Consider the following 20,637-nt stretch of genomic DNA (forward strand, 5'->3'; position numbering starts at 1 on the left):
TTGCCAAAAGTGAGAGCATCACTTTACCCCTGGAAAAGATAGAATTGTTCTCAAATGATTTTGCATGCCCCAGCCTTGCACAGGATGCTTTAGCTGGGTATTTTTATGGTTCCTTAATGCTGCACCAGGGGAGGTTGGACACCAGGAGGAATGTCTTCATGGAAGGGACTGTCAAACTTAGGAAGGAGCTGTCTGCTTCCTTTTGGAGTCCCCATCTCTGGAAGTGCCCAAGGAACACTGGAACTGGACATGGCACTCAGTGCTCTGGGCTGGTGACAAGGTGGAAATTGGATTTAATCTTGGAAGTCTTGGAGATCTTTTTAAACTTAAATGATTCTGTGATTCTGTGATAGTGTTGTTCTAATCTCAGTCCAAGAATTTTGCAAAGCTCTTCACATCTCATTCATTGAGAAAAGCCTGAACCACAAGGTCCCAATGTCAAATTTCTGTTTCATAAGGTAGGGATGGTAGAAGGTGTCTAATTTGAGATTGTTTCTTTGCCTTGATTTGAACCTATTCCCTATTTTTATCTGGCCCTGGGAAATGTGACTTTATGTAAAGACACTAAAAGTGCGAGTTACCTCTCTGACCTACAGTGTTTTTCTCCTTTGAAGTTGAGCTGTGTGCACACAGTGAGTTTTATTCAGGCAGCCTTGTGGGAATGCAGGACTCAGTCTGCCACCGAGAAGATTTTGACTAAGAAGATAAAGGAGAAGATTTCTTATTCATGAAATTCAGCACAATCTTTGGGTGAATCCGGTGTCTCATACAGCAAGTGCTGAACTTCTTGAGTACAGCTCTCATTTAAAAATACAAAAGCTCAGTGTGTTTTATCTTTTTCCAGAATTTGGGGGAACATCATTTCACCCCTCTACCCCCAGCAGAGATAATGGACTTGTCTCATTGTTCTGATGTCATTAAACATCAAATGTGTACATTCTGTGGCAGATTAAGACGTTTCACTATTGGTTTACTTGGTACCAAGCTGCTGAAGAGTGCAGACTGCAAGTCCCATCATTCGTCATCTTATGAGTGTATTAATATTCAAAGACTCCTGCTTTCAGAGCAGTTGTCCTTTAGAAGAAACTGACACCTCACTGGGATTCACATTGTCCCTGGGAAGGAGCCTGGCTCTTGTTTAGGGAAGCTCTGGAGTGCACAGAAGTCAATTGAAAAGCAGGAACCTTTGATCAAATCAAACAGTTGAAAGAGATCCTCCCCGATGAGCATCTCCGAAGTGTGGAGCCCTGACAAAGTCCTCCTGACTGTTAATTTAGGCTCTATTTTATAATTCATTAGAATTGGGAGCCTGAAAAAAGCAACAAACAACCCCCTGACTTCTGCCAAGTGGCATATGGCTGTCATCTCTGCTCAGCCTCCAGTGCCCTGCTCAGCGTTCCTGCTCTCCCAGGAATGAGCTGATCTATGAGAGGATTGCTCTGGATGGTTCTATAATGACTTGAGATGTTGTTTCTTTGTCATTGAGACAGAAAAGAGGGATGAATGGGATATTCCAAAAATACTGCAAAAAAATCTTTGTGGATAATTTTATTTTTTTTAACGTTTGCAGCGGTGTAGGGCAAAGTCTGTGTTGCCTGGTTTTTTTTTTTTTGTTGGGGTCATCCTCAGAGCTTTCCAGATTTTTTTAGACTGTAAGCCTGACTGTCCCTTTAAAGTTGCCTGCTGGCACTGCTTACTGCCTATGCTAAACTTGGAGTTTCTGCCCATCAGTTTTGTGCCTCTTCAATAGTGTCACAAGTTCTGTAAAGTAATATTTGACTTCCCTGTTAGGGAAAAGGGTGAGTTTCTCTTCTCTCCCCGACCTTTCAGCCAGATACAAGCTCTTTGTTTGTGTTGACTCTGGCAATCACAAAGTTCTCTGCTCAGGCTGAAAATTAACCCTGCATGAATGGAAGTGAAATGTGGTTTCCAGCCAGGATTTAAATTGCCAGGAGCAGGAATGCTGGTGGGATCACCCTTCTGGCATCAGCACTGACCTGCAGTGCCCTGAGCAAGTTCCAAGCCCTGCTGTGCTCCTGGTCAGGGAGGAACGTGTCATGTTGGATCAGATCAGGAAGTTTGGCTGCTCTTTGTGGGGTGTCAGAAAGTATTTCTCCAGACCTTTGGAAAAATCAATCTGATACCAGAGGAGAGTGTTTGGCATGGTGCAGATTTGAGTCCTGTAAAGGACTTTAATCTTGTAATTGTCCTGACCTGTGTGCTCAGACATTTCAGCCAGTTCAAGGTGACTTTAAAGAAAGGCTCCTTCTTGCTTTCATGATCTGTACAAAAGTCAAGCAGGCAACAGAACTAATTTCTCTTTAGAGCAGCCTGGTCTAGTGGAAGGTGTCTCTATCCATGGCAGGAGGTGGAACAAGATAATCTTTAAGGTCCTGTTGAACCCAAACCATTCTGTGATACTGTGGAATCGTGTTTGGGAGAAATGAAAAATCCACTTGCCTCCTTCAGCTCTGTTCTTTCCTGAGCACAGTCCAAGCCAGATGCTTGTTTGGGTAGTTCTGCTCCTCACATTCCCCAAAAACACCCAGTGATTCCCAGCCCAGAGGAAAAAGCTTGGGAACAGCTACAATTCCCTGTGGTGAGTGCCTGTTGTCTACAAATCCCGTAATTTTTCATTCCTTCTGTCTTTCTGTTTGGATTTTTTGAGTTAGGCAGAGAGGAAGTGAGCTGACTCCACAGCTTTGGTCACTCTCTGACCACAGGGTGAAGGACAAACCTGTGGCCACCGCTGCTCAGCAGCTTCTGGAATTTCTTCTCCAGCCTTGTTGAATTTCATCCTTTGTGAATACCCAGAAAAGCAAAGCCATTTTAAGGCATCTCATTCCCCCTTTCCTGTCGGGGAGAAGTCCTTATCTTGCCTGTGTTTGTGCAGGAAATGTAAGCAGGGCTGATGTTTTTCCAGCAGTTGAGGACCATCTGTCCCACAACAAACTCATCACCTGCCAGACTTGTTCAGAACATCTCTCAATCCATATGTCTTGTTTATCCATGATAAAGAAGAAATGTAGGAGCCATTTCTCCTCCCTGTGACCTTCCAAACACGCTGGCATTTAGCCTTGGTGCTGATACAGGAATTCTCCAGATTAATATCTGCTTTTTGTTGTGCTGACCCAGTTTGCTTGCAGAGGGGATATTTATTTCTCCCCAGCTTTGAAGGCCTGTACTTTTTTTAGACATTGCATAAGGAATCTATCATCTGCAAATAATTAAAATTAGACACTAGAAATGACATTGTGTTGCTAATGAGCAGATGTGTCTACTTATACCAGTGGAAGAACAGCTGTACACATAAAAAATGCTGCAGCCACCCTAAACCAACATTTGGTATTCCGCTACAGGCCTGGAACTTCATTTGGAGATTAAAGAGAAAAAAAATAATCTCTCCTTGTAAAATATAACCATTTTTATGTTTTGCCTTTATATTTTTGTAACTTGCTTCCCTTTATAATTTGAGTGAGATTTGTGACTCTCAGATTAAAGCACCTTTGTCGTGTATTTCAAACGTTATTAAGAGCCTTGATGGTCTCAGCATTATTACAAGGTGTAACAAAACCCAGCAGAAATACAAAATCTATTGTCGCCAGGCATATTAAATATATTCAAAATAGAATTACCAGCCCCTCAGGGAGCCATTCTTGGTCCAATACTCCTCAATATTTTCATTAATGACTCGGAGGATACAGTGAAGATGATGCTAATTAAATCAGTAGTAAAGACATTGCTGGGAGGCTCTTGAAGGAAGCGAATAAAGCAGAGCTCTGTGTTGATAAATTAACAAAAGCCATGGAAATCGATGTGCCAGGACACAATAAAGATAAATGTGTGCTGGTTCCTGCAGGGCTGGACACTCAAGAGTAGAACTGGGTTATTTGATAGGAGTCTTTCTGTTGCCTTCTTCTAATTCCTGCTCTTTCCAATGAAATCCCAGTGGTGGGGCAGTTGATTGATGCTGGCTCAACCCACCAGCAATGAATTTAGTCCCCTGACCAAAATCACCTCCAAAACACCTGTGATTTGTGGGGTTTTTTTGAAGTGGTAAAGTCTCTGCCAGAGTTGCACTTTGAGAAAGCAGCTTCATCTCCTTCCTGAACCGAAACCTTGTGTTTTGTTGTTCCCACTCTTTGTGTTTCTTCAGGAATAAACAGGCATTAAAAATAAATAGGTGTTATTAGGCTGCTTTGCATCCCCTGGAATTTCAGCTGCCATGCCCTAATTTGCACGTTAGACTCTTCTTATCCATATAAATTAGAATAGACTTTTCCTGACCTATATTTGCAGTTTAGGAGATGATGTTTTCCCTGTATCATTCTTAATGAAGGGGATTATTAAGCAGAGCAGTGGTTGCTGAGGTGGGCTGAACACTTTGCATTTTGAAGTGAGTGGTGCTGAATCAATTCTGGCTCAAGGGCAAAAGTCCTTCTGGGCTCTGAATTCCTCTTTCAGCTGCTCTTAGGTTCTTTATTTTACATCTGACAAGGATGTGTGGATCGTTTCCCCAGAACTACTGACTCTGACACTGTGGGAAACATGAATCCACCTGAGGGAGGTGAGATTTATACTGGATATAAGGAAGAATGAGATTATATTATTATATAAAATATAGTATCATGTGGATCCCTTCCAACTCAGGAGATTCTGTGATTTTGTAATATTAGAGTGAGATGATCTTTAAAGGTACTTTCCAACCCAAACCATTCCATGATGCTGTGGTTCTACCCATGAAGCTGATGGGAATGTGGTGGGAAGAACAACATCTAAATTTTCGTGTGTTTGTAGAATTAGGAGTGGGCAACCTTAGAAAGTCTTTTTCTGCAGAATTTTTTTGATGGATTGCTCCTAATTCTTAGGCAAGGAAAACAACAGATGAAGTCAAAACAAAGGGATACCAAGCATTGTTTTCTTCTTCAAATAATAGTGAATTTACTGTACTTGGGTCTGGAAATCTGAGGCACTGAAGCGTGGCATCATTAATCATAGTTTATGGTGATTATTAGTAGGCTTTTAATCTTTGTTTTTGTGTATAATTAGGTACAAGAGGTCAAAGCTGACTCTCTTCTGAACAACAATATTTTCAGTGAATGACTGTTTTTCTCTGCCTGCAATTTCCTTGTGCATATTTATAAGAGCACACTTGTCTGTGTTTTGAGAGAGCAGTGTCCCATGAGCTTATCTGCTGATAAAAGCAAATGACAACACTATTATTTTTATTATCGCTAATTATTTTTATTACTATTGCAACAGCACCTGGTGAATCAGAGTGGGTTTGGATTTGTAGTGCTGGCAAATGCCTAAATTGAGGCGAGGCACTAATGAACAGCGGACAAACGAAGAGAAAGGGGAAGGCACATGAAGAAAACAACAGCAAATCTGTGTGGTTCCATAGCTGAGCCCCTGTGGTAACTGGTCTGGATCCCTGCATTTTTTAGCTGTATTTTTCCCTGTCATCAGTCGTTGTCTGGTTTTTGGTAACATCACAGCAAAGTTAATCCCTGAAGAAAATCAACCACGAGGGCCCAATTCTGGTGCTCAAACAGAGATGCCTTTGCCACCTCAAATGCTTTTGGGCATTATTCCTGTTTTCCAGCAGTTAAAAAATGTGGAGTTCATTTGTGCCTTCTGTCACATTCCCAAATCTCTTCCACACATCCCTGCTGCATGCATTTTATTCGGGATGGAAGGCTGTCAGGATCTCCAGGCGGGTTTGTCTCACCAGCACAGCCAGGAGGGATAAAGGCTGAGCTAAATCCACTTAAATTTAGATGTTTCCATGGGCGTGGAGGGGCTCAGCTCCCACAGGTGTTGGGAAAGATCTGGTCAACACAGTTGACTCAGATGAGGCATCAGTGTTTGGCCAGTTTAGGTTGCCTGAACCAAAGCTCAGCTCCAGCTTAACCAATAAATATGGATAAAGATTTCATTCCCTTCCCGTGTTCATAGAGTCATGGAATTGTCTGAGTTGGAAGGGGCCTTAAAAACTATCTCATCCCACCCCTTGCCATGGACAGGGACACCTTCCACTATTCCAGGCTGCTCCAAGACCCATCCAAACTGGCCTTGGGCGCTTCCAGGGATCCAGGGGCAGCTACAGCTACTCTGGGAAACCTGTGCCAGGGCCTCACCACCCTCACAAGGAAAAATCCCTTCCCAATACCCATCTATCCCTGCCCTCTGGCAGTGGGAAGCCATTCCCTGTGTCCAGTCTCTCTATCCCTTGTCTCCAGTCCCTCTCCAGCTCTCCTGGAGCCCCTTTAGGCTCTGGAAGGGGCTCTGAGCTCTCCCTGGATCCTTCTCTTCTCCAGCCTGGACATTCCCAGCTCTCTCAGCCTGGCTCCAGAGGGGCTCCACTCTTTGGAGCATCTTTGTGCCTTCCTCTGGAGTTTCTCCAGCAGACTGAGGTTCATCCTGCTCCCAGACAGATTTTTAAGAGAAAGTACCTCTGAAAAAGCCTAATGCCTATTTATGGCAGAAAAAGTCTGAAATCCTGCCTAAACCAAATTATTTAACTTTTGATTAAAGTGAAGTCAAGTTTGATTAAAGTAAAAGTCCCCTGCAATAAGGTTAGTGCCATTAAGGATGATTTATGTGCATAATTCACTGTTCTATTCATCTCTTCTGTGCACTACTGGTAAATATGAATTTTCAATTAATAATTAGAAATGGATTAACACTTTTGCCTGCCAGTGATACTTGAGTTAACACTTGAGCTTTATTGCACTCATCCAAAACAAACCTGTGAGGAGTTTTTGTCTGGGCTCAGGTTGATGATGCACTTCCTTCAAAGGTCAAAGAGCATTCAAAAGTGCATTTATACATTGTTATATCTGAAGGAATTAATGAGGAATGAATACACAGGGAACTTTTTTTCTAAACCAAGTCTTCATTGAGAATTTCTAGTTTTTAAAAATATGTATAAAATGTTTGAAGTATTAGAGGAGCAGTATTGCTTCTGGTATGTGAATCATAGAAAGGTTTGGGTTGGAAAAAACCTCAAAGATTTTTTAGTTCCAAAAGAAGACCAAAACCAGAGTTTCCTCCTTGACACTAAAAACTGTGTATATTGAGAACTTTCTAAACCTTGTTGACAGTGTAAAACTTTGCTTTATTATGTACAAGCTCAATAATTCTTTTAAACCTCCTGAAGAAACTATTTTCTATTTAATTTATACTCCCTGCACCACAGCACCTTGAAAATCATCCAGAACTCTCAATGCACAGCACGGTAACGAAATTCTTTTCTATTAACATTTTTCTCCTTTAATCATGTGCCATAAAGAGTTTTACTTTCCCCTGGCAACTTTTAAGCTGTATGGATGTAATCATTAGAGTGAGTGATGACATCAAGCCAGGGTGACATGGTGCAATTGATTTTTACTAAATAATGATATGATGAGCTGGAAGAAGGAGTTTTATTAGTCTTAACTCAGCAAGGATTGATTGGGGAGAAGGAAATGACCAATCCGTGTCTCAGGTTGCTGCAGGTATAAGAAAATAAGTGACAGCTGCAGAAAAGTCTATAAATCACGGGAAAAATTATGATAAAAATAAGAGCTATGAACTGCCCTTTAAAATTTCACTGTATGGCAGAGAAGAGTCGAAGAGACCTCAGCCATTTATCTCCATTATGCCTGGAATCCTCCGAGAATAGCAAACTTGACGGATGATGCCATTACATTTTTTTTTATTGTTTTTAAATGGAGGGAAGATAAGGAGTGGTGTATAAGTGTTACTTTCAAGTCATTAGAGGGTTGAGTCTTCGAAAGAATTCCTTGATTTAGCCAATAAAATAAAGTGTCTTTTGCTTTAGCTTTCTGTAGGTAATGTATTAAACATTGGCTTTTTTGGAAACAAATCTGCTTGTTTGCAGTTTCTGAAGAAAAAAAAAAAATAGTACTGGGAAATCTACTTTTTTGTTGATCAGAGAATCATAGGATGGTTTGGGTTGGAAGAGAACTTTAAGATCATCTCATTCCACCCCCTGCCCTTGGGCAGAGACAACTTTCAGTATCCCAGGTTGCTCCAAGTCTTGTCCAGCCTGGTCTTGGACACTTCCAGGGATGAGCATTCCATATTCCAGTCCACATTCCAGTCATTCAAGCCAAAGGAGAGTCAGCATTTATTGCTTTGATGCCAAAGAATGTGAGGAAGACCAGAACTATGTCATTCCTACCCAGGTACATCAGAAGATACCGAAGTGTTGGCAAGAAAGGGATTTTTAGAGCTCTTTCTTTGCCTGTTATCTACACTTTGGCAAACAGCAGCTTTCCCAGTGGCACTGTGTTTATATTCCTTGGCATTGTCAACCTGGGAATGGTTCCTTTGACAGGATCTGGGAGCCCATCACAGCTCCCTGTTCTCACCACAAATTTCCGTTTCATATAAAGCAGAGCTCAGCTCTTGAGGGCTTTTTGTGGTTAATTGTTGCTCTGGGCTCTGCTGGCAGAGTAAAGACATTTTACGTTCTCCAGAGTGGTAGGGCTGAGCTCTGCTGAGGTGCTTTGGTCAGCCAGAGGGAAATTCCTGAGTATAATCCATGCCCAACATCTGAACACATTTGGAGCTCCAGATGCACTCATCTACCCTGGTTCTCCAGAGACAAGAGCTTACAACAACAGCCCAGTGCTCACACAGGATCTGGGCTGCTGGATTTTGGGCTTTTTTATACTTTGGCACCACACAACCATATCCAAAACTCACTTATTTTTGCCAGAGAGGTGCAAGTTCTCTGCTTTTCTCTCTGTTCTAAAACCAGCCTCTCTGTGAAAGCATCTCTTTAAAAAGAGATTTTCTGGCTGTTCCCAGCAGATCAGCCAATTTTCTTTGTTTCAGGTCTCACCATTGAGTGCCAGGCTGTTACCTCAGAGGTCTTTTTGTTCCTGTTCCTGCTGGATGTGTTCCTGTTCACCTGGTCAGGGACATAGAATTTGCCTTTTCCAGTCTTTTTCTTACCCCACTGATATTACTAAAGCAGGTCTGGATGAGAACAGTTCCTTCATGGAGGAGGATTTTGCAGCCCTGGCACAGCTGTCCAGGTGGATTCCCCATCCCTGGAGGAATTAAAAATCCATGTGGATGTGGGGATATGGGGCAGTGGTGGCCTTGGCAGTGCTGGAGGGATGGTTGGACTTGATGATCTCAGAGACCTTTTCCACCCTCAGTAATTCTCTGATTCCTCAGGGTTATTAAATGTTTCTTAGCAACTTTAAGAAGGAACCTGTTTATCATCTCAGTCCTGAAGGAAAAAGAGGTTTAGGTCCTACTGACAGATTTCCCTATTATCCCTGAGGAAGATATTGATCTCCTGGAGCTACCCTAAAAACTATCCCTGAACTGGCAGGTTTGGCACATGGCAGGGGTTGGGACTGGGTTTTCCTTAGGGTCTTCTCTTCCAACCCAAACTGTTTTATGATTCTGTGATCCTATGAAAATGTATTTCCTTAAAGTGAAGCGATCGGGAATGGAACATGGCTTTAGGTGCATTGTTCAGGAGCTAAATGCTCTTTGTTGCTTGGATATTGTCTTATTTCCCACCTAGATTTTGGATACTGTGGCTTTCAGTTGCCCTTCCAAATTAAACAATTTTGGCAAGACTGAAGAGCCTCATTTCTCTGGTGTGTGGTGTTTTTTTTTTTTTTTTTTTTTTTTTTTTTTTTTTTTTTGTTTTTTTTTTTTGTTTGTTTGTTTGTTTTTGTTTTTGTTTTTGTTTTTGTTTTTGTTTTTGTTTTGTTTTGTTTTGTTTTGGGGGGGGGTTGTTGGGTTTTTTCTGGTTGGTTTTTTTTTCCCCCCTCTACAAATGTATTTTTAATTTACAGTTAGTTCTCCTCTTAACCTTCTCTTCAATAAATTAATTAAGCTGACTGGCTCCCTGATACTATGTCATGGTGGCACATGCAGATATTAAATAATCTGATTTTTCACTCAGAGCACTGTGTACGTGAGCTCATACCAAACTTACACTCGTAAATTCATGCTGGAAACCAGCACCCTCTGTAGTGATCCTCCATTTGGAGAGATTTTTTGTAATCTCCTCCCTAGTTGGTTGTTAAACAGTTTGTTAAGCAAAAAATAGATTTGTAGAATGTTAATGCTTAAGCTCAAACATCAATCAGCATTAACAAATCCTGGCAAAACTAAAGCTTTCCTGGCTGTCCTCATTTTATCCCAAACTGGCTTTACCAGATCTCCCTGCCACCCTGGAAGAACTTCCAAAGGAATGAGCAAAATATCCTCTGGTGGCGCTTGCCACTGTTAAGTATTGATGAGGAACATTGTTGTTGTTTTTATTGTAACTTTACATTACAATTTAACATTTTAACAGCTGAAAAATAACCCAAACCATCAGAAAACTCCATAAGATGTTTTGGAATCAGATTCTTTCATGTAACTGTTGGTCATCAAATGGAGCTGTCGTCCTAATACATATTTTAAAATATTTTTGTGTCTTGTTCATAAATATTTTAGGCAGTTTTTGTTTGTTTATTTTATTTCCCTTTAAATCTTTTTGTTGTTGTTGTTGTTGTTGTTGTTATTGCCTTGGGGAGTCCAAGAGGGATAAATCCATGATTTAATGAGGAGTAGTGAGTTGATGGCATCTCTTCCCTCCAGTACCACAGGCTCTTTTTCCACCCTCTGCCCTTTGCCAGGGAGGTGTCAGGACATCCATTTCCTTTTCCATTTCATCTCCAGAATCCTGAGAGTTGATGGGAATCCTCAGAGGGCCTTCTGCAGCCTGGTGGCAATCATAACACCAATCCTGATGATTTCCTTGGATTGCAGCTTTTTGGGAGGACCCTGCTTAAGAAACTCCCAACTTTTTCACTCCTCCAAATTCATCCACACCACCAAACAAAGTCAAAATCAACACATTTTATTCCAGCAAAGCGTAAAGTTGTGTTCTTGAACACAAATCTGGGAACAAGGGGGGAAAGGAAGTGATAACAAAGCTGCCAGTGCAGCTGCAGAAGTGCTAAAGCTGCTCTGAGGCTGTTTTGCTTTAGGGAAAAATGATCCACAGCAAAGCTGGCTGGAGAGAATGGGAATGGGAATGGGAATGGGAATGGGAAGCAGCAGTGGCTTCCCAGGATTGCAGTGCCAAACCAGATCTGGGCTGGTCACCTGAGGGGACAGTTGTCACCTCTCTGCTTTGGCCCAGTGTTTTGTAACTTTGTGGGGAGAATTCATCTCATATTTTGCGAATTTGTGCAGGAAAAACTTCATACATCAAGTCTTTTGAAGGGGTTACACATGTCAGCAGAAATATCACAAAATCCTGGTGTCAAAATTGCCCATCCAGCCTGGCCTTGAACACCTCCAGGGATGGGGAGTCCACAGTCTCTGGGCAGCCATCCCAAAAATATCTATCCCAAAAATAAATATTTTTCTCCAAAAGTATTTGTACCTTTCTCCCATTAAGTTGTGTTCCCACAGCACAAGAAAGATTATAATCACTTGAGAAAATCAACTTTTTTTTGGTAACCATTACCATGGTTCAAAATCAGTTTTTTAAAGTGTGCCTTGTTTACAGCGACTGCAGATTAATTATTTAAGGTTTGACATCTGTATTTGACTATTGTGTGATGGAACAAAACCGTGAAATGCTCATATTTCATTTTCATGACATTTTAAAGGAGATATCAGCACTGAATCCCTTCAGAACTCTTTAACCAACGACTTGGACTTCCTAAAACTACCTGCTAGTAGAAAAGAAAAATAAACTCTGCTAATCCAGCTGTATGCAACATCCTGAATTTAGTGGAGAGGTGTCCCATGGCAGGGGGTTGGAATAAAATGAGCTTTAAGGTCTCTCTTGTGGTAAATGTAATGTATAAATTCGCGTATCAAAGATTTGGTTTATTAAAAGCTACTCCAGGGCATCTCTGAGATTCCAAGACCTGTGGTGCAAGCTGCAAAACCACAAAATTTGCAACAGAAATAACATAGCCTGACTGGAGATGGCCCATTCATCAATGATGGGCCTCCACTTCACAGCTGCTGGACATCTGATATCAATCTTGATAGGGGATCCTGAGGATGATCAAATCAGCACCCCAAAATCAAGATCCAGGAAGACTATCAACATCTCACATTTACGGGAAGCACTGTCAAGACCTCGCTTGGAAATAAAGAGATACATCAATATTTGGACTTTTTGAACTTAGCCTCAGGACAAATAAACCGTATAAAAACCCTTACACCAGGACATAGGGTGTGTGGCTGAGGTTGGATGGTCCCCTTGTTACTGTCACTCTGCCCACCCAGCATTTTATCGATGTTGTCCAATTTTATTGTGGCTTTTTAATTGTTTTTTTTTTTTTTTTTAAATTTGCCAAATAAATTCTGTTATTTTGTATTGGCTTCTTATAATTTATAACACTCTCAAGCCAGTTCATCCCGGGATTCTGTGAAATGTGGGTGTTTTGAGCTTGTCCCAGCACGCAGGGAGGGAAGGGAGCTGATCCCCCTGTGTCCTGTCCCCCCAGGCATGCGGCAGGGGAACGACGTGGGCACTCAGTACCGTTCAGCCATCTACACCTCTTCCCAGGAACAGATGGAAGCTGCCCTGAGATCCAAGGAGGAATATCAGAAGGTAACGCTGGGCAGGGGGTTGGAATTGCTTCACCTGTGAGCACAAAGATGGTACCAGTTAACACAAAATCAGCCTCGTGTGCTGTGCACTCGCTGTGCTGCTGTTGCAGCTCCTCAGTCTGATGCCCAGCTTGCGTCATAGTTGCTTTAAATTCCAACTCTTAGGAAATTTTTCTTTTGTGAGAGTCGTTTTATAACCACGCAGAAAGGAAAATAGTTCTTTATGCAGAGATATTTTGAGTCTCTTTTACAGATTTATTTGAGGTGAGCTCCCCAGAACAGAAATCTGTGTTCTTAAAGCTCTTTGAGCTTCTCTGGACCCCAAACCCTGTAGGGTGTACCCAAAATCCCAGATCCAAGAGTTCCTGAATGTTGCTGATTGATAATTGAACTGGATAACTCATGATCACCCACCTGATGCTTAGGAGATGCTTCTATCAAGCCTTTCCATAAATATCTTGGATGAGATGTGACATCCTGTGACTAACTGAGAGTATTCGTTGTGACACAAGGATTTATGTGAGAGAACATTGACCAATTCCAATTCTTACAGAATTTTTCCCAGTTTTCTGGGGAAGATGGATTCTGTCTCTTCTCTGCCATGTTATTATTTAAGTAAAGGCAGAGGGATTGGTATCCTGCAGTGCTGCTGCCCACTGTGGTGCTGCCCAGTGCTCTTGTCGATGCAAAATCCAGATTCTGCAGCAGAAAAACATTAAATTATTACAATTTTTTGGAAAAAAAAACACTCACCTGGGACATCAGGGCAGTAAACTTAAGTAGCACTAAAAGAAAATCAGTCTTCATTATATTTGATTATACAAGCACCACACTGGTGTTATGTTGAAGGACCAGGAGTTCTGGTGTATATTTGATGTTAAAAGTAAAAAACTCTTTTTACATCAGCCAGAAGGTCCCGAAAGGCATCAGTTTGTTTTTTACCAGTGTGGGTGTGACTGGGTGAGCTCCTAGTGCTGGCTCCTGCTTGCAATTGGAATTATTTTAAATGCAAATAGACACTCAGAACTGCAGGTAAGTGATTTCCAGATCTGATAACTGTGTATGTAAATGAAGTGCTCAATGATTTATATTTTTTTCTGATGGGGACAAGTCAGTCTTGCAGGTGTTTACCTGGTGGTTTTGGAAGATATTTATCATTCAAAACTTCTTTTTTGCACATTATTTACCTTAGATCCACTGCTTTTCCAAATTCCTTTTATTCCTCTTTTTTAGCATCTGCTGACCAACATCACCCTGCAAATCTTGCAGCTTTAATTTGCTTTCCCAACTCTATTATCCTCTGCTGTTATTTGTCATTAAATAAATACTGACATGAGAGCAAAATTGCCATGTGTGAGATTGCAATATGATATTACAGAATTTTCCATCATCAAATAGATTTCCTTAATGGCACCATTTAAAATTTACCTACTTTGAAAAGTGTGTGTAATTAGTACATTTATATAATTAGGCACAACTGTAAGTGAGCACATGTAGAGTTTGTTTTTGCACTGAAGTGGGGAAGGAAGGGACGGTGTTGCCAGCTAAGGAAACCCAGCAAATATGCACTAAAATTCCTTAGGGATGTGTGTTTCCCATGTATTATTAACAACAATATCTCCAATATTATCTACTGGGGTATTGCAGGAGCGGTGGAATGGTTGTGTGGGAAACACACTGAGCAAACAATTTGTTCAGGAATCCCTTTTCATATTAAGTGCTGTGCATTCCATTATTTTAATGTAAATGTAATACAGCCACTTTCTTTATTATTGCAGCAATTTAAAACAAATATCGAGCTTTTCTGGCAGTGACACGTGCCAGATAATCACGGACAAAAATGTGGGAATCGCACAATTTTTTTTGTGATAAGCAGTGGTGCCTGCAGCAAGGGAGAAAGGACTAACAAATATTACAATAACTGCAGTGTGCATGGGTGACTCCAGCGGTTTTTTGGCACTGCAAAAGAAGGAAAATAAAATCAAAATGTCATTTATTTTTTTGTTCACTGAATAATTGTGCATGTGCTTTTAGATGTGGTTTGAGCTGAGGCCCTGAAACAACCCTTAAAATGGCCTTCAACCAGAAAATGATGGGTTTGCTAGATGAGGTTTGGGTTTTTTCCTAACTGGCTCCTGGTGTCCAGGGAAGGGAACAGAGCTGGGGAAGGGGCTGGAGCACCAGGAGGGGCTGAGGGAGCTGGGAAAGGGGCTCAGCCTGGAGAAAAGGAGGCTCAGGGGGGACCTTGTGGCTCTGCACAACTCCTGACAGGAGGGGAAAGGCTCTGCTCCCAGGGAACAGGGACAGGAGGAGAGGAACTGGCCTCAAGCTGCACCAAGTTGTGGTCTAGATTGGATATTATGGAAAAAAAAACCTTCACAGAAAGGATGAGCAAGCATTGGAATGGGTTTCCCAGGTCAGTGATGGATTCTCCGTTCCTGGAGGGATTTAAAAGCTGTGTGGATGTGGCAGCTGGGGACATGGATCAGTGGAGACCTTGGCAGTGCTGGAGGATGCTTGGATTTCATGATCTCAGAGTCCTTTTCCAACCTCAGTGATGCTGGTTTTAATTTTGAGTGACAATAATCAGATTTATTGCCAGGCTGTGAGCGAGACCCTCGGTGTGCCCCGAGCCCAGGTATCCTGCAAGATCACATCTATTTTAAGTCTTGTGGAGCTTGTTGCTGATTCCTTCAGCTGCTCTGAGGGCTGAGAAGTGGCAGCAGAGCACAGAATTCACATTGAGCCATGGGGCTGGAGCTGCTGAGGGAGCTGAGTGCAGGAGTCAGACTCAGCTGCTGGTGACAGAGACTGTAATACAATGGTGCTGCTGCTAGACAGTGACACAATGGAAGTGTAATCAGAAAAACATCAAATGAGGGCCAGGCCTTGGTGAAATCACTGTGAAAGAGCAGTTTTGCCTGAAGCTGAGGCTTTTTTAATACAGGTGAACCTGAGGTTACTCAATTTTCGAGACAGTTGCTCGGCTGGGTTTGGGTTTGAAATGAATTATCATGGCAATTGTAATCCAGAGAGTGAAATCAGGGTGGGAAGAAGTTTGTATTCATTTTTTTATTTTTCAGAATCAGACCTTGCAGTTGTTCTGTCAAGCACTAGCACTGGATTCTAAGGCTCCAAGAATACGCTGAGTGCCCCCAATTCATGGAATCACAGAATAGTTTGGATTAGAAAGGACCTTAAAGATCATCCTGTTCCACCCACTGTTATGAGCAAGAACACCTTCCACTGTCCCAGGCTGCTCCAAGACCTGTCCAGCCTGGCCTTGGACACTTCCAGAGGTCCAGGGGCAGCCACAGCTTCTCTGGGAAACCTGTGCCAGGGTCTTATCACCTTCACAGCCAGGAATTCTTTCTCAATATCCCATCTATCCCTGCCATCTGGCAGTGGGAAGCCATTCCCTGTGTCCTGTCCCTCCATCCCTTGTCCCCAGTCCCTCTCCAGCTCTCCTGGAGCCCCTTTAGGCTCTGGAAGGGGCTCTGAGCTCTCCCTGGAGTCTTCTCCTCTCCAGGTGAGCACCCCCAGCTCTCCCAGCCTGGCTCCAGAGCAGAGGTTTTGGATGGATGGATTCCATGGAGTAAGGAACACAATCAGTTAGCACTGGCCAGCAGGAGATGCAGCAATCCCTGCAGCACAGCACTTTAGCAGACACTGGAGAGCTTCCATCAGCTTTCTGTGGTACAAACCAGCAAAACCCTCAGGTGCAAAAATAAGACCTTTACATTTGGTATTAGGGAAAAGAGATTGAAAAGTTGGAGTTTCCAAAAGCATTCCAAAAGCAACGAGCTTTGGAGCAGCAACCTGCAAGGAGGTGAAGTTTGTCAGGATTGTGTTTATCAAAGCTGGAGGAAGGGCTGTTTACAGTCCTCTGGGATCTGCAGTTCTCAGTGGTTAATTCCATGAAGGAATGCCTGGCGGTGGGAATTCACAACCTTCATCTGTGTTTTTATCTGACGTGCTGTGTGAATTCAGAACAGCCTTTGCCTGGGAGATGGGTTTTCATGTGATTTTTGGCTGGGAGAAGTTAAATAGCTCTTTTAAAATGAGATTGTTTTTATTAAAGCAATACAATAGTCAATAAAAAAATAACACCTGCTTACTCCTCTTCAAATTATGTCTAATTCAGAGCTTTATGTGTCAAATTATCTCTGCTTCACTCTGCTGTGAATGGCAACGACTTGATTCCTGATTGATGGTGGTGGCTCTTGTGGAGACAAGCAAAGCTGATCTGATAAGCTGAGCCATTCTTTGGTTTGTAATCACTTTTCTGTGCTGCAGAGATACCCTTTGTATGTTCATCCCTCTCGGAGAAAGCTGCATTTGGCTACGGATGAGGAGGTTTTGTGTGAGCAGTTGTGAACTCTTTTCATGTTACTGTAACTGCAGAAAATTTGACTTTGCCACTCCGATAAAATTCAGGCATCTCACAGTGGGAAAATCTCTCAAAACTAATCCTAATCCATTTCTTGATGACAGTGGCAGCAAGATAAAAGCATTAATGGCATGAACTTAGGATGAACTTGTGGATGCGTCTACCTGGACTTCAGCAAAGCCTTTGACAGCATCTCCCATGGCTTATTCCTGGAAAATCCAGCAGCCCATGGCCTGGGCGGGTTCCCTCTGGGCTGGGTTGAGAACTGGTGATGTCTGGGCACAGGGAGTGCTGGGGAATGATGCTGCACTTGGTGACAACAGCCCCCTGCAGCTCCAGACTGGGGAAGAGGGGCTGGAAAAGGCCCTGGGGGTGCTGGTGACAGCAGCTGGACACGAGCCAGGTGTGCCCAGGTGGGCAAGAGGCCAATGGCACCTGGGCTGTCACAGCTCTGGGGTGGCAGCAGGACCAGGGCAGTGCCTGTTCCCTGTGCTGGCACTGCTGGGACACCTCCAGTGCTGGGGACACTTCTGGGACAAGAGGGACATTGAGGGGCTGGAGTGTGTCCGGGGAAGGGAACAGAGCTGGGGAAGGGGCTGGAGCACCAGGAGAGGCTGAGGGAGCTGGGAAAGGGGCTCAGCCTGGAGAAAAGGAGGCTCAGGAGGGACCTTGTGGCTCTGCACAACTCCCTGACAGGAGGGGACAGCCAGGGGGGTCAGGCTCTGCTCCCAGGGAACGGGGACAGGAGGAGAAGAAATGGCTTCAAGCTGCACCAGGGTTTAGGGTTAGGGTTTAGTTTGGACATCAGGAAGAATTTCTCCATTAAAAAGGTGATTAGATGTTGGAATGGGCTTCCCAGGGAGGTGGTGAATTCCTTAAATCTCATTTCATTTCACCCCTGCTGTGGGCAGGGACACCTCCCACTATCCCAGGTTGTTCCAAGCCCTGTCCAACCTGGCCTTGGACACTTCTGGGGATTGGCATTCCCTGAGGCAGAGAGGTGCCACCATCCCATGCCGAGTGCATCCCTGCTACTATTCCTCTTCCCCAGGAATGCAGCACATGGTGCTTATGTTTATTAATGCTGAGAAAGACAAGATTTTTTTTTTATTTATAGCTTTCAATTCTGCATTTATTGTCTTCACTTGATAAAGGCCAGACATTTCACTTGGCCCTTTGACTGTTGCAAATACAGCTGATCCTGTATTTGGATTTAGCACCAGGAACAGCAGGATGAAACCAGACTTTGTATTTTGCAATCATTTTTTTCATCTGGGAGGTCGTGGGGGTCACCGAAGGAGCCATTTGCTTTATTGCACTGGGAATGTGAAGTTTATATTAGACATTTAAACTAATGCTAGAAATTGCCCTGTAATAAACTAATGTAAATATCAAATGGATTTGACTCCAAGAGTGGGTTGTAAATAAAACATTTCCTGCCTTGTGTGGCTTGCCCTGTTCAGCCTGCCATTAATATAAAAACACGCTGGATTTGTGTAGACGTCCCATTTTCATGTCCTTAGGCAGATGAATTCTCAATCTCCAGGACAGATCCCCTTGCTGCTTCAGAAAATGAAGATTTAAAGGACTGAGCTGTTGTTTGAAGTGGTCCTACTCTGTGTGACCTGGCCTCCAGTTGGGCACAGCTCTCCTGTGGGTCCTGGGTCATCCCAGTGCCGAGGAGAAGTAGTGGATGATGCCAACACAGAGGTTAAACTCCTTCCCATCAGCCTGGAAGTGTTCTTTCACATAGTTCAGTGGTATCTGGGATCCTTCTGAAGAGCTTCTACTCCAGGCTTTTGAATTTCTTGATCTTGATTATGTGTCTGTTTTAGAGCGTTCTGAAAGTGTCACGAGCACATTGAATGTCAGGTGCATAAATGTGATAAAGGCTTTAATGATGGTGGTTTATGTGAACACTGGATTTACAGGGAGGAGGGTGGAATTCCTTCTCTTCAGGAAGCTCTCATGGAGTTCACTTTAACTGAGAGGTTGGTCATGGGGAGGACAGGATAAAATGGAAAAAGGTCAATGTAAAAGGAACATGATGGTCGTCAGCTGCTGCTGTTCTTATTCTTTTTGGGTTTAACACAACCCTTAAAACTGACCTAAGGAAAAATTTCCAGGAAATAAACCTGAGGAATCATCTCCAGATGGGTCCAGTCTCATCACGTGTGAGAATGTTGTGTCTTAATTCTGTTCTGCCCTTTGGATCCATCCAAGATTTGAAGTGGGAATCTCTGCATGGAGTGAAAGGGGGAGAGAGGATGGCCTGGTTAGAGGTTTCCCTACAAATTGAAAAAATTCAGGAAAAAGCCTTTGTTTAAAGTGACATGTACATTTCTAATGAGCATGGGAGCATTATTTCTGCTCTTCAAACAGTTTGTTTATCGCTAGTGCCGAGCTGTGAGATCCAAGAACACTCCTCAAACCTCATTTTCTCAGGGACAGAAGTGTGCCTGAGCCAGGATTCAAATGAATACTCATGGAACACTTTCCCACTGTTTACCCAACTCTGAAATACAAAGCAAAAAAAAAAATGTATCTGAGCATGATGACACTTCAGGAAGTTCTGAGTTCCACAAAGCTCTCATGTGGAAATGACAGATACTCAACATTTATAAAATATCCTGCTCAGGCCTCTGAAAATGGACACAGGAGGGTCCACTTGAACACTCAGGTCCCCATGATTTGATAACCAGCTGGTTGATAACCAGTTGTTTTGACAATTCATCCCTGCTGAAGTTGTTTTCTAGCTGATGTTACCATTTGCTTAAATAACTCTCAAGATTCCCTCACAGGACCCAGGGCAGATCTTCCATAAACTGCAAATCCAGAGCAACACCATTCGAATCCATGGAATTACTTTGGCTTTCCAGTAATGCAATTGAGATAAAAATCTGGCCCAGGAGTTTGGTTCCTCTCTCAGTATTTTTGTTGCCCAAAGAACTGTCATAGGATTGTGTGTATTATTTTCTGTATGAAGTGTGCCACTACATCAAAGAGAGCTCTCAGCTTTGGGGAAAACAAGACAACACTTCCTGGAAGGAAAAATCAGAGGATGCTTTAGCCTGCAACATTGTCATGTCTGGCTCAATCTTGTGATCTTTTTTCATCAAATCTTTTTTCTCCTTTATTGACTTCCACAGATCTCTTGTAGACTGGTCTTTTCCTTTGGTTTTATCACGGAATCACAGAATTCCAGAATGGTTTGGGTTGGAAGGGACCTTAAAGCCCATCCCATTCCACCCTCTGCCATGGGCAGGGACACCTTCCACTATCCCAGGGTGCTCCAAGCCCCATCCAACCTGGCCTTGGACACTTCCAGGGATCCAGGGGCAGCCACAGCTTCTCTGGGAAGTCTGTACCAGGGCCCACCATTGTCACAGGGAAGAATCTTCCATCATTTGATGTTGTCCTTCATCCTTTTTTTTTCCTAGTTCCACATTTTTCCCAGCCATCAGATTTTCCACTTTTTTTTTTTTTTTTTTTTTTTTTTTTGAGGCCTGTATTTCTGGAAAAATATTACTTTTTTTTTTTAATCCTTGCAGACAAAGACAAACTTGTGTTTTTTCTATTTATTAAGTGTCATTTGCTCTCTGGATCTGAAAGTGAATCCGACTACCAGCATAAAGTGGAGAAAA

At 42.8% G+C, this 20,637-nt stretch overlaps 1 protein-coding gene across 1 annotated transcript in view; it reads left to right on the forward strand.

Annotated features, from left to right (window-relative positions):
* Positions 1-20,637, forward strand: part of MSRA (methionine sulfoxide reductase A) — a 233,946-nt gene that overhangs the window by 138,096 nt on the left and 75,213 nt on the right. The window contains exon 5 of the mRNA XM_066314612.1: positions 12,498-12,604. Coding sequence (XP_066170709.1) covers positions 12,498-12,604 — 107 coding nt within the window. The remainder of the gene's footprint in view (positions 1-12,497; positions 12,605-20,637) is intronic.

This window comes from Sylvia atricapilla, chromosome 3, assembly GCF_009819655.1.
Source record: "Sylvia atricapilla isolate bSylAtr1 chromosome 3, bSylAtr1.pri, whole genome shotgun sequence".
NCBI classification, from domain to species: domain Eukaryota; kingdom Metazoa; phylum Chordata; class Aves; order Passeriformes; family Sylviidae; genus Sylvia; species Sylvia atricapilla.